Source organism: Xyrauchen texanus, chromosome 12, assembly GCF_025860055.1.
Source record: "Xyrauchen texanus isolate HMW12.3.18 chromosome 12, RBS_HiC_50CHRs, whole genome shotgun sequence".
Taxonomy (NCBI): domain Eukaryota; kingdom Metazoa; phylum Chordata; class Actinopteri; order Cypriniformes; family Catostomidae; genus Xyrauchen; species Xyrauchen texanus.
In genome coordinates this window covers 41,406,903-41,419,653 of record NC_068287.1, presented here as the reverse complement: position 1 = coordinate 41,419,653, position 12,751 = coordinate 41,406,903, and the positions used below count along the sequence as shown (strand labels likewise).

The window sequence follows — 12,751 nt, the reverse complement described above, 5'->3', positions numbered from 1 at the left end:
AAAGATATACATAATACTGTACATCATCCAGTGATGCTAGAGTAAATAAGCCATGTTCTTTGATAATGATGTAGGTAGAATTTAATGGAAAACTATGCAAGTTGAGCTCTGTGGTGCTGCAAAACATTGAGCAGCCTCCGGAGAGGGGGTGTGTGCGTACCTTCATAGAAAATAATGGTTTCTAATTTTAGAACTTGCCAAGCCGCCAGATTTGTCCAGTATGTGACACCTTTAATTTACCCTGCCGCTCACGCTAATCATTGGGGAAATGTTCTGATTATCGATGTGTAAAAATGGCCTATTAGTCTAACAGACTTCAAGAGATAGTTCACCCAAAAATGAAAATTCTCTCAACATTTACTCAACCTGCGGCCTGGGTAGCTCAGCGAGTATTGACACTGACTATCACCCCTGGAGTCGCGAGTTCGAATCCAGGGTGTGCTGAGTGACTCCAGCCAGGTCTCCTAAGCAACCAAATTGGCCCGGTTGCTAGGGAGGGTAGAGTCACATGGGGTAACCTCCTCGTGGTCATGATTAGTGGTTAAAGGTTCTCGCTCTCAATGGGGCACGTGGCAAGTTGTGTGTGGATCGTGGAGAGTAGCAGGAGCCTCCAAATGCTGGTAGTCTCCGCGGTGTCATGCACAGCGAGCCACTTGATAAGACGCGTAGATTGCCGGTCTCAGAAGCGGATGAGACTTGTCCTCCGCCACCCGGATTGAGCAGAGTAACCGCACCACCACGAGGACCTACTAAATAGTGGAAATTGGGCATTCCAAATTGGGAGGAAAGAGAATAAAATAAAAAAAATTCAAACATTTACTTAACCTTCTAATTGTTCCAAACCTGTAAGAAGTAATTTTTTTCATGGAATACAAAATTAAATGTTGACTGAGACTTACATTCTGCCTAACAACACCTTTTGTGTTCCACAGAAGAAAGAAAGTCAAATGGATTTAAAACAACGAGACGGTAAATGAATAAAGCTTTTTGGCTGAACTATCCCTTTAACATGAAGACATGAGGAGAAAGACATTTAGGACTCACCTCTTCGAACCATGAAGGGACTGGGGCCCTTGGAACCTGACGTAGGGGCCCCCACGGTCAACTGACCTGGTGTTCCACTGGAGCTTCCTGGTCCGTTTCTCGGGGAAGGTGGTGTGGACGCAGGTTCACGGACGGTGTTACTGGGGTGGGGGGAAAAAATGCAGGACATTAGATCAAGCCATTTTATTATACTATGTTTAAACAGTTCAGCTAACATGCAAAAATGTTAAAATATAGTGGTCTTAGTTGTGTTAATGACTTGCAAAGTTAAGGGCCATTAAAACCAAACGTGTTCTTGCACTTCAAAACAAAAAGAAAATAATAGGTATCGCCCATCCCTACAGTGTGATGCGGCGTAACACTCAAATATGTCCGTCTAGCATAGGTCTACATAGGAAAAGAATTCGAAAATGGATGCAAAAATGCATTTGGTGTGAACGGTCCCTTATAAGTCTGAAAAATACACACAATCCCTTAAATCACAGTTAGCATGGTTAGCAGAGCATTTCCGGCATGCAGAGCATGCATGAAAGCAAAGTATAGGCCGCACAAAGTAAGCTAATCGTTGGATGATTTCTCTGAAGTGTATTCACTATAGTTTGGTGGCTTTATCAAAACATTGCTCTGATTGTTTGTGCATTTTCATGCATTGCACATGAATTTTAGCGATGAGTTTGCCAGGAGAAATCTGGCGTAAAGTGTTTTGTTCAAGGGTTTGAACCCGCAACTTTAAGGCTACCAGCTCTGACCTTTCGCCCTGTGCCACACTCCCCAAATCATGTTTGTATTTTCTGACTTTAAGCAGTGTTTTGAAGCAATAATCAAGAAAACATCAAAAAAAAAAGAAAAAAAATGGTTTACAAAAAAAGACGATGGGCACACGGCAAGACAACCAACATTACTGATATTTGATTATCGCCAACATAGACGTTTGAATCTTCACAGGTAAATTACCTTTCTCTGCGATTGTACCAAATCATTGGCTGATTGATTAAAAGTGATAATTTTGTGATTTAAAGCTGTTCATTTTGAGGCAATAATCAAGAGAACTACACAAAAAGAAGATTTTTGATTTTGACAGAGATTTGCCAGCTCCTGACATCTGGTGACGGTTAGCATCGAGAGGCATATTAATTTTTAAGGTGCACCAATCCTTACCTGTTGTCTGTAGCGGAGTTCTGCTGAGCTAAAGGCTGCTGGGTCTGATTCATCACAACTCCCCCCTGCCCAGCCTCCAAACCCCCACCAGTGGGAGACTGAGGGGAGGGCTCAAACACAGGAGCCGCCCCAGCATCGACAGGAGGGAGAGGGGGCTGGAAGTTAGGCATGGAGTGCTGCTTTTTATTTATTGTGCCAGCTCTACGAGAGGCGGGTTCTGGATGTTTGTTAGCAGGGCTACAAGGAAGAGGGGAGACAGGGTGAAACACTCACACCAGACGTGAAAGTGGGCGATTAGTCTCCACAGAGAGGAAAGAGGAGAGGGACAGGAATGCCATCTGACCACTGGGACAGCAACAATGGAGACATATTTAGAATTTCCTATCTTCTAGACCTAAAACACGTTTTTCTACTGTCAATAAACTCATTAACCCAGCTGTGCCCCTTATTTCAGCCTCTACTTAAATCTGTCAGTCACTTCTTCACTCCTTTCAGAATAAAATCAACTCTATTTACAAACTTTTCCCATCTACTGTTCCTCCTGATCCACTTCAGGACTTTCTCACAAACCATCAGATTGGCACTTTTACTGATTTCGCCACCACCACCCATCTACAGTTAATTAGCAATTCAAATTCTACTTCATGCCAGCTTAATCCTGCGCCCACTGTCTTGCTTAAACAATGGCTGTTATCTCAGAGCCTATTTCCCATCTTGTATTCCCATCTTTCCCAACAGGATATTTATTACAGACTGTCCCTCCAGAAAACTGGGGCTGTCACTACAGTTTTAAAAGAAGTCTGGCTTAGACCCCACTGATCTTAAAAATTACCGCCCTATTTCGAATCTTCATTTGGGGTCTAAAGTTATGGAGAAAGTGGTTGCATCTCAGCTTCTGTCCCATTTGGCCACACACAATCTCTTTGAATGTTTTCAATCTGGTTTTCGTCCTCTACACAGCACTGAGATTGCACTCATCAACGTTGTTAATCTACTGATGGCTGCGGACTGTGGAGCATCACTTTCCTGGTCCTTTTAGACATCAGTTCTGCTTTTGGCACTCTCTCTCATAGCATACTCATGGCTAGGCTCTCAGCAATTGACATCTCAGGCACTACTCTGTCCTGGTTAATTTCTTACCTCTCTGGCTGCCAACACTACATTTCTTTTTGTCAGTATAAATCAAATTCCGTTGCGGTTCCTCAAGGTGTCCCCCAGGGTTCTGTACTTGGTCCTTTGCACTTCATCACCAATATGCTCCCTCTAGGTCACATTATTCGCCATCATGGCCTCAATTTTCACTGCTATGCTGATGACACTCAACTTTATATCAGCTCTAAGCACACTGCCCCATTCTCCAGAAGTTCCCTCTCTGAACATATTAAAGACATCAACTCATGGATGATCAGTAACTTACTAAAACTCAAAACTGATAAAACTGACATACTGATAGTTGGGTCTCAACATCTCCCTGATCAGTTGGTCGATATTAACGGTGTCCTGGTCAGACCCTCTGCTATTGTTCGTAATCTTGGCATTATCATTGACCCCACATGCTCTTTCCATGCCCACATCTGCTCTCTCGCAAAAACTGCTTTCTAGCATCTACGTAGCATTGCGTGACTCCGCCCCATTCTTAGCACCAAAGATGCAGAAACTCTTGTTCACGCCTTTATTAATTGGAGACTTGACTATTGTAATGCCCTCTTTTCTGGCAACAAACAAACTGCAATACATCCAGAATTCAGCAGCTAGGGTTCTCACTACTCAAAGAAATCCTCTCACATCACTCCCATACTTTGTAGGCTACACTGGCAACCGGTCTCCTATCGTTTCCAATACAAAATTCAATGTTTACATGGTCTTGCCCCCTCATACATCACTGACCCCATACGCCGCTATACCCCACTATGCTCACTCAGGTCATCTGATTAGGGCCTATTATTCATTCCACATTGCAAGCTGACCTCACTAGTTGGTAGGGCTTTTTTGCACACTTGCCCCTTCGCTTTGGAACTCTATCCCTCAGTCTCTCCATGATCACACCTCCATACATGATTTCAAAATCAATCTCAAAATATCTCTTTGACCTATGCTTCTCTGACTTCTCTTTTTTTGTTTTGTTTTGTTTACTCTCGTCTTGTAAAGCAACCTGGAGTTTGAAGGCGCTACATAAAATAAAAATAATAATAATAATAATATCATCATCATCATCATCAAACAGTTTTTTGGGAGTTGGAATGCAACATGCAAACTCATCATTCTATTGTATAATACATGTATATACCACATGTACTGTATATTGTAGTACTAAGGAATATCACACAAGCAAGAGTGCGGTTTTCATTACTGGAGCAAAAATAAGCCAAATAGCTGGCCATGATGTGTCTTAAATGTCTGTTATTTGATATTAACAGTTCTATAAATAAACAAGTTAATATGCAATGGATAATCTACAGCCAGTCAGTCATTATCGCAAAATAAACCCTGACATGGTGACCAGGATCCTTACCTTGTGGAATAAAGAAGAGTTCAAATGATGCCATTAATGCATAGTATGAATTACTTTCACTTTATCCCCAGATTCATGATCATTATCAAAAAATATCAGACCACTGGATGGCGTGAAGGGGTCTACGACTGATTACCAAATAAATGCATAAATGGACATGAAATATTGATTTGAGGTGAAATTATGTTATTATGTGAGGAAACTGATGTTCTATAAGGTGTATATATATTGTGAAAATAACCTGTCTGGCTGCCCACTATCCTACTTGCCAAATAAATACATAAATGAACATGAAATATTGCTTTGTTGCATGAAACAATTTGATTAGCTGATTTGCGATTATTGGTCAGATTATTTTGCTCCACTAATAAAATTAGTAATTAAAACAGCAAACACAGCGAAACTCTACTTGTCCGGTCAAATTAGAGGACTGTACTTCCTTACTAATGTATAAATATATACTACATATGTTTATGCATCAATGGTATATACATGTACTGTGTACAGTATTCATACATAGCACATTTTACACTATATAATAAAAGGATGACTTTGTGTTGCATCTCAAACTATATAAATATTAGGACTGTCAATCGATTGCTTAAATGGAATTAAATCACAATTAATATTTACAGAGAAATGCCCCCAAATAAAGATATTTTAGTATATAATTAAAATAAATTTAAATACAATGTACTTTATAATAAATTAGAGCTGTCGGATGATTAATATGTTTAATTACGTGATTAATTGCATAATTTCTTTTGTAGTTAATTCATGATTAATTGCAGATTTTGAAAGTGCTGAAATTTGACCATATATATATATATATATATATATATATATATATATATATATTTATTTTCCTGTTAAAATGCATTTATTTCCATCTTAGGAAATAAACAATATAGAACAATAGAATTCTTTCCAAACAGATCCTTCTACAGTATAAAGATAGAAATGCAATAAAATGGCTCCAAATAATCCCAAAGTCTAAGTGGGAGTTTGACTAATTGAAAAAAACTAGTCTTCCCATAGTTACAGCATTTGAAATGCCGCATTCATGATTCGCATCAGAGCGCCAGCGTCAAGAGTTGCATTGAACTCCACATGAAAAGCGCTTGCATTTATATTTATATTTATGCAAAGCGACTTACAGTGCACTTATTACAGGGACAATCCTCCTGGAGCAACCTGGATTAAGTGTCTTGCTCAAGGACATAATGGTGGTGGCAGTGTGGATTGAACCAGCAACCTTCTGATTAACAGTTATGTGCTTTAGCCCACTACGCCAGCACCAATTGCAGACAAAAATGTCTCATTCTGCGTGTTGGGGATAGTGAAGACTTGACGTGATTCTGTGGTCATTAAAATGCGCCTTACTCAAGTCCCATCCAAGTTGTGTTTTTCGAATGCGTCGTTTCTCACTAGTTTTCTGTATCTCTAGCCACATGAGCTGTGTTGTAGCATGCTGTGTCAAAGTTTCTGTTGTGCTCAGTCCAGCTGTATTTGAGCGCAAAAGCGCATCTGTGGAAGGCTCTGCTTCCTGTGCCTGCTTTGGCATGTTGCCTGTACAGCTGGAGCGCCGACTGCCCTGATGTACCACCCCAAGGTAGTACATCAATCATGAATTTGTCTGATGGTAGGAACATTTCTGATTATGGAATTTATACAGAATACAGATGGTGGGCATGATTAATTGCGTTATTGTTTAAACCACTGCCGATTGAACATGTTCATTCAGTGCGATTCATTATGTGAAAATGAATGCTTTAAATCGACAGCCCTAATGCATATTTTTATACATTTCCTCCAGTAAATGGCAGCACACTGACATATGAGTGCCCTAAACCTGAAGGCAAAAAAGAGCTTTTACTTTCTCAAATTCTGAACATTTGTCCCAAAGCCTGTGGGAGAAAAGATATGAATCTGAACATACCAAACTTCTGAGAGACTGTACTCTTCCTGCTTTAACACTCCAAAAACTGGAATGAATGGAATTCAAATATTTTTGTTACAAAACATTTATTGTTCCGATAGATGTTGTATTAGTAGTTTTAGAAACTTAAATGTCAAAAATGTTCTCTAACTTTGGCATCCAATTCATAATTACAACATATATCAATTATGTTTTTATACAAAGGTATAAGCATACAGTTTATTGGTTTCATTAAGCATACAATAAGCAATGGTTGAAAGACAAAACAAAAACCAAAAACAGAACAAAACAGCATGTCCACAGACTAAATGCTAAACAGTCCCTACTTCTGATCTCAAACTATCTGCTTTGACTGTGACAGACTCACTAGCCACTACAAAGGACGCAGAAACAACTGTGGAACTGGAGATGCTTCTGTGAACGCGTGGATTAGACCTGTACCTGTCTTTGCGGGTGGTCTCAGAATCTTGTGACGCCTGGCTGCCTGGGCGCCTCCTGTCTATGGATCCTGCTTCAGAGTCAGGGGTACCCGGACACCCAGGCAAGGCAAACATGCCTGAAACATTGAAGTCCATATCTAGAGAGGAAAAGAGTAGAAAACATCATAGAAATGGGCATGACCAAGTAGAGTTATGTTGACCTTTTATACAAAATGAGCTCAGTTTCAAAAACTAGTGAGCTGCCTTTCTATATTTCTAGGCATTACAGGCACACTCCCAATGTAAACAATGCCAAAAATATTAGTCTTATTCTCAGGTAAAAAGATCCAAACATCCTTAAAAAGGAAAAAATGACTTTGTTCACCCCAAAATTAAAATCTTCTCATCGTTTACTCCCTCATGCCATCCCATGTGTATGACTTTCTTCTGCGGAGCACAAATATTTTTAGAAGAATATCTCAACTCTGTAGGTCCTCATTATGCAAGTGAATGATTTGAAGCTCCAAAAAGCACATTAAATCAGCATAAATGTAATCCATATGACTGTAGTGGTTAAATCTATATCTTCTGAAGTGATATGAAAGTTGTGGGTGAGAAATCAGATCAATATTAAATTCGTTTTTAACTATAATTTCTCCTCCCTGCCCAGTAGGTGGCGATATGGACAAAAAAAATTTGAATTGCCAAAAACAAAAGAAGAGGAATGTGAAAGTTGAGATTTATGGTAAAAAAAAAGGACTTAAACATATTGATCTGTTTCTCATCCAAACCTATCATAGTTTTATCATAGGAGTTTTATGGATTACTTTTAGGCTGCATTTATGTGCTTTTTGGAGCTTCACATTTTTGGAACCCATTCACTTGTATTGTGAGGACCTACAGCGCCGATATATTCTTCTAAAAATCTTTGTTTGTGTTCAGCAGAAGAAAGTCATTCACATACTCATTTTTGGGTGAACTGTCCCTTTAAGAAGCAGAATGGCCTAAGATATTAGGTCTTGTTTTCAGAAATAACTAACAAAGTTTGCTGGGATTTATTCTTAAAACATAAGAATGATTTTGTTTTTCTTGTTATATGCATAAACTTTGTTAAAGTTCTCTGAAAACAAGAACATATCTTATGACATTTTTAGATATTTTTTTACTGGAAAACAAGACAAAAATAAGAAGACACCTTGTCTTGGCCAAAAAAAAGGCAGCATTACGGTTTATGCATCTTTCCCCTAAAAGGTAATTGCAGAATACACTTTCATTAGTACTGGAAAGTATTTCTGTGCTTATTAGAGTATTGTGTTGTTAGCTTAGCAGCATGCTAATTGTCAGACTCTATGGACGTTAGTCAAGGTCGATGCTAATTTTAACTGTTGTGAAAATGTGCCTTTCCAAAATAGTCTGTAAAACATGGGTTGACAGACAGTAAGACAGTACAAACCATTGAACAGACCCTTGTTTTCAGTCGTATCAAATTAAATATGGCGTCTACTCTGGTAAAAGAACCAACTGTGAGTTAATAAGTCAAGTCTCTCTTACGCTTTATGTGAGCAGTGCTTTTTGTGTGGTGTGCTTGAGTGACCGTTAACAAAGTTGCTACCCATGAAGAACGTTTTAAAACAGCAGCTTATGAGGTTGAATTTTTGGCAAGTATTCTGCCTTAAAGGTAGCTACCAATGTAGACAGCAAACCGCAAAGCAGCTCGCTAGGTTTAGGAATAGGGCTACAGTGGATGGTAGTCTCACCTTCAGGGAAAAACCAGCTTGCATGTTGGATTATCAGCTCTAGAATAGACACTACATGGACAGAGGTTGTAGCTGCCATTTCAGCAAGGGACCTAAGAAAGGAAAAGAACCACACGTAACATGTCAACATGACAGAACCATCTTCTGTAAAGCTTGCGAAGACAATATGGGTATAGTGCTGTCATGTTGGTAATGTAAGTCAATGGCAATTGGATGCGTCTCTCACCCTTCTGCCTTTGCCCACAGTAAATTGGGTCCCAGAACGATGGCAATGTTACACGCTGTCATCTTATTGATGTCACTTTCCTGAGCAAGCTTGGCAAGAAACTTCACAAGGTACCTTTATAGACATGGATTAGCTTGTTACAGTCATTAAAATGGTTACAGTTTAATATTAAAGTCAACATGAAACAGCATTCACAACCCATTTTACTTCCATAATGTGACTCATTTACAAGCAGAATCATATATACATCAACTACAAAATGTAGGATGACTTTTATCAAATGATATTAAAGTTTTGCAGTTTGCATTGGATTGTGAAGGAGTACTACTGTATGGAAACACAACCAGCACCTACTTTTGAGGAAACCTCTGTCTGGGACTTTGATAATGAAGGTCAAGTTCACCTTTGAGAGCATCTCGACATGTGGTAACACTTGCATTTCAAATCTATTGTTATTTATTTATTGGATTAAAAGGAATATTCCAGGTTCAATACAAGTTAAGCTCAGTTGTCAGCATTTGTTGCATAATGTTGATTACCACAAAAATGTATTTTGATTTGTCCCTCACCATCTTTAAAAAAAGCAAACATCTGGGACACAGTGAGGCACTTTCAATGGAAGTGAATGGGGGCCAATCCATAAACGCTAAAACACTCACCATTTCAAAAGTATAGCCACAAGACGCCAACAATACGTGTATTAACATCATTTTAGTGTGATAAAATTGATATCTAAGCTTTGCTGTGTAAAGTTATATTCAATTTAACAAATCCCTTGACATGACAATGTAACGCTAATGTAATGCAATGATGTAAAAGCAATGATTTAAACAACTTTACAGCTCAAATAATAGCCAAACTTTTATAGAATAATGAATACAAGTGCTATTGATCAGTATTAACTTACTACCCTAACCACTGTCTGGTGTTTCAAAGGCTGAGAAACTTTAACATTTTGATGCAACATTATGAAAATGTTATTTATTTTTTGATAAATCAAGCACAATAACACTAGGAACATCTATATAGGAAGTAAATGGAGCCCATTTTAATTTCATGTTGACTTTTCAAAGTTTAGTTTGAAGTTGTAACAAACAGTTTTGACTTCACAAACCTAAAATTGGTCTTGTTGGCTTTTGGCATCATGTCACATACCACCCACAGAGCCTGAAGTCTTTTATCTGGGTCAGAAATACTGCAGAAGAGAAAAGGCGAGAGAAACCATTTGAGTTGTAAAGTCATTAAGAAGGGACGATTCAAGATATGAGCTAACAATAGCTGAGGTCAGCTCTCACAATGGCCACACCTTACATTATTACATAAGGGTGCATAAAGTCCCAGAACACAATCTGAAAGTCATGACTCAACACAGCACACTGACATGCACACCAATACATGGATTACGCTCTAAAATCAGCTTTTTTAAAAAATCTGACAAGGCGAGAAATACGCATTTACATGACATTTGAAATGACTGTGTAATTCTTTGCTTTTGACGTCAAACCGTGAAGAGGCATGCGCTCAACACGTGCACACATTGTATGAGCTGGTAAGAACACTGGGTAAGGGGTTTACGTGGCATGTAAACTCGGCATAACGGAAACAAAAATCTACCCACGTCGAACGGGTTATTCATAAGCCATTTATGGCCTTTATGCCAATAAAGTAATGCGGTTTATGCTTTTACATGACCGCAAACGTTGTCGGTTTATTAAGCATAATCGGCGAGCATGCATGTAAACGTGCTCAATGACAACAAAATGTATTAACATAAATGAATAAGTTATCAGTTACCTATTTATGATACCTGCAGAGGTAGTTTAATTTAAAGTTTAATTTTGTGACTTTTCCTCAGGCAACATGCCATTGAACTAAGAGTTCAATGTGATGTTCCTGATCGTATGGAAGTATATTAATGAAAAATGCACTTTTGGGAATGCAATTTCATATGGTTGTATATTTAAGCTGTGAATACTTCAATTGAAAACATTTTGCACCAAAATGAATCATTAAAAAATACTTTTGTCTTTAATATACTTCCATATGATCACCACCCCTGGAATACATTGGTCCCAATTGGCATTCGCCAGAAGCTGCTAGTGACACAGCATAATCCCCATCATCAGAGCCGCCAAACGTAATGAGGTCGTGCACTCCAATAGAGGCCTGGAGCTCATCACGCACCTATGGCACAGGTGAGGGCATAAGATCGGGGGGCACGCAGGGCTTGCGCCGGCATGTGATCCTCCTCTAATCCTTCCAGCTCAACCTCACTGCCCCACAGTACCTCCTCATGCAGTCCTTCGTGATTGAACACAAAAGAGATGGGTAGAAGGGCATGAGAGGACGGATCTTCCCTCATCCTAGTGTGCAACGTCAGGAGATTCATGCTCTTGCAGTTAGGGCAGTCTGTCTCCATGAGAGCTGCTTGTGCATGGGCACAGCCCAAGCAGTGAAAACAGCTCTTGTGTAACCTTATATATATATATTTAAGGATACAGTAACTTCAGCTGGAGTACTGTGGTAAGCAGGTAGGAGTTTCGCTGAAGCGACGAGCGTCTGGGTCAGCGACGAGCGTCTGGGTCAGCGACGAGCGTCTGAAGCGAAGAACCCTTTCACCAAGAGCATCTTCGACGGCAACGTGGAGAACTCTTCACCGGAACACACAGGGGAGTGGAAAGCCTCTCGTGCAGGTGCCGAGCACAGGTGATGAGCACAGGTGATGAGCACAGGTGATGAGCACAGGTGATGAGCACAGGTGATGAGTCGTCCTGTTGGCATCTCATATATGTTCATCAAACGAAGTTTGCAGTCTCGAAGGATGAAAATTCTGAAGAACTGTTGACCGAGCACCTGCTTATTATAGGCCTACTGCTTGCCTAAAGGGGCGGGGTTCAGACACCCTTGCCATTGGTGTGCTTGTAGGGTGATTTAAAATAAGTTATTCTATGCTTTTGATGTGAAACCATGAGGAGTCATGCGCCAACACTTGCATACATTGGTTAAGTCAAGTCGGTAAAGGTGTTTACATGCAATGCGAAATCAAGGTAAGAGGCATAAATCTACACGTGTCGATTGCCGTTTATGACCTTAAACCGATAAAGGAAAGCCTTTTAATGTGCTTAGATGACCACACATGCTGTCGGCTTATTAAGCAAAATCAGTGTAAGAATGTGCATGTAAACACACTCAGTGACTTGTGTAAATGTGTTATACTTTGAGGCCTGGATCCACTCTTCATACAGCTGGTAGCTCATGAGAGGTTCAGGCAGCTCTCGCAGGTAAGATTTCAGGGCTCCTACAAAATCATGAGAAAACAATTGCAAGAATCAACATCAAATACTGTACATTTCCAAAACTCTTCAAAGTTCTCTACTCCTTAAAAATATTTTTGCCACTCATTCAAATGCTTTGATCAATGATCAGATGACAGACACAAATATTGCTGTGGCTGTTAGCATCCTAAATTGTGTTTATTCAAGTTTAAAGACTGAAAGACCACTCTTGCGGTTCACAGATCTGGCTATTTTTGTAGTTCACAAAGGGCGGTGGACAGAACTGAAATGTTTCAGCTGTCAAAATAACTCTGTGCCACTCTAGTTTTGTAATGAATGGATGATCAATCAGAGAACCAAGAACTGTCACCAAGTTTGGGAAGTAATTTTAAATGCAGATATGGCATTTCACAGAACCGCT

The 12,751-nt window shown here is 39.6% G+C and overlaps 1 protein-coding gene across 3 annotated transcripts in view; it reads right to left on the bottom strand.

Annotated features, from left to right (window-relative positions):
* LOC127652737 (rho GTPase-activating protein 17-like) overlaps positions 1-12,751 on the bottom strand; it is a 45,540-nt gene that overhangs the window by 8,659 nt on the left and 24,130 nt on the right. For 2 of the 3 annotated variants that reach the window (XM_052139068.1, XM_052139066.1), the window contains exons 12-18: positions 12,272-12,353; positions 10,170-10,250; positions 9,056-9,169; positions 8,830-8,921; positions 7,095-7,230; positions 2,203-2,439; positions 1,045-1,184 (exon numbers count right to left, since the gene is read on the bottom strand). In XM_052139068.1, the coding sequence (XP_051995028.1) occupies positions 1,045-1,184; positions 2,203-2,439; positions 7,095-7,230; positions 8,830-8,921; positions 9,056-9,169; positions 10,170-10,250; positions 12,272-12,353 (882 nt within the window). The remainder of the gene's footprint in view (positions 1-1,044; positions 1,185-2,202; positions 2,440-7,094; positions 7,231-8,829; positions 8,922-9,055; positions 9,170-10,169; positions 10,251-12,271; positions 12,354-12,751) is intronic. The other variant, XM_052139069.1, reaches the window with a different exon arrangement.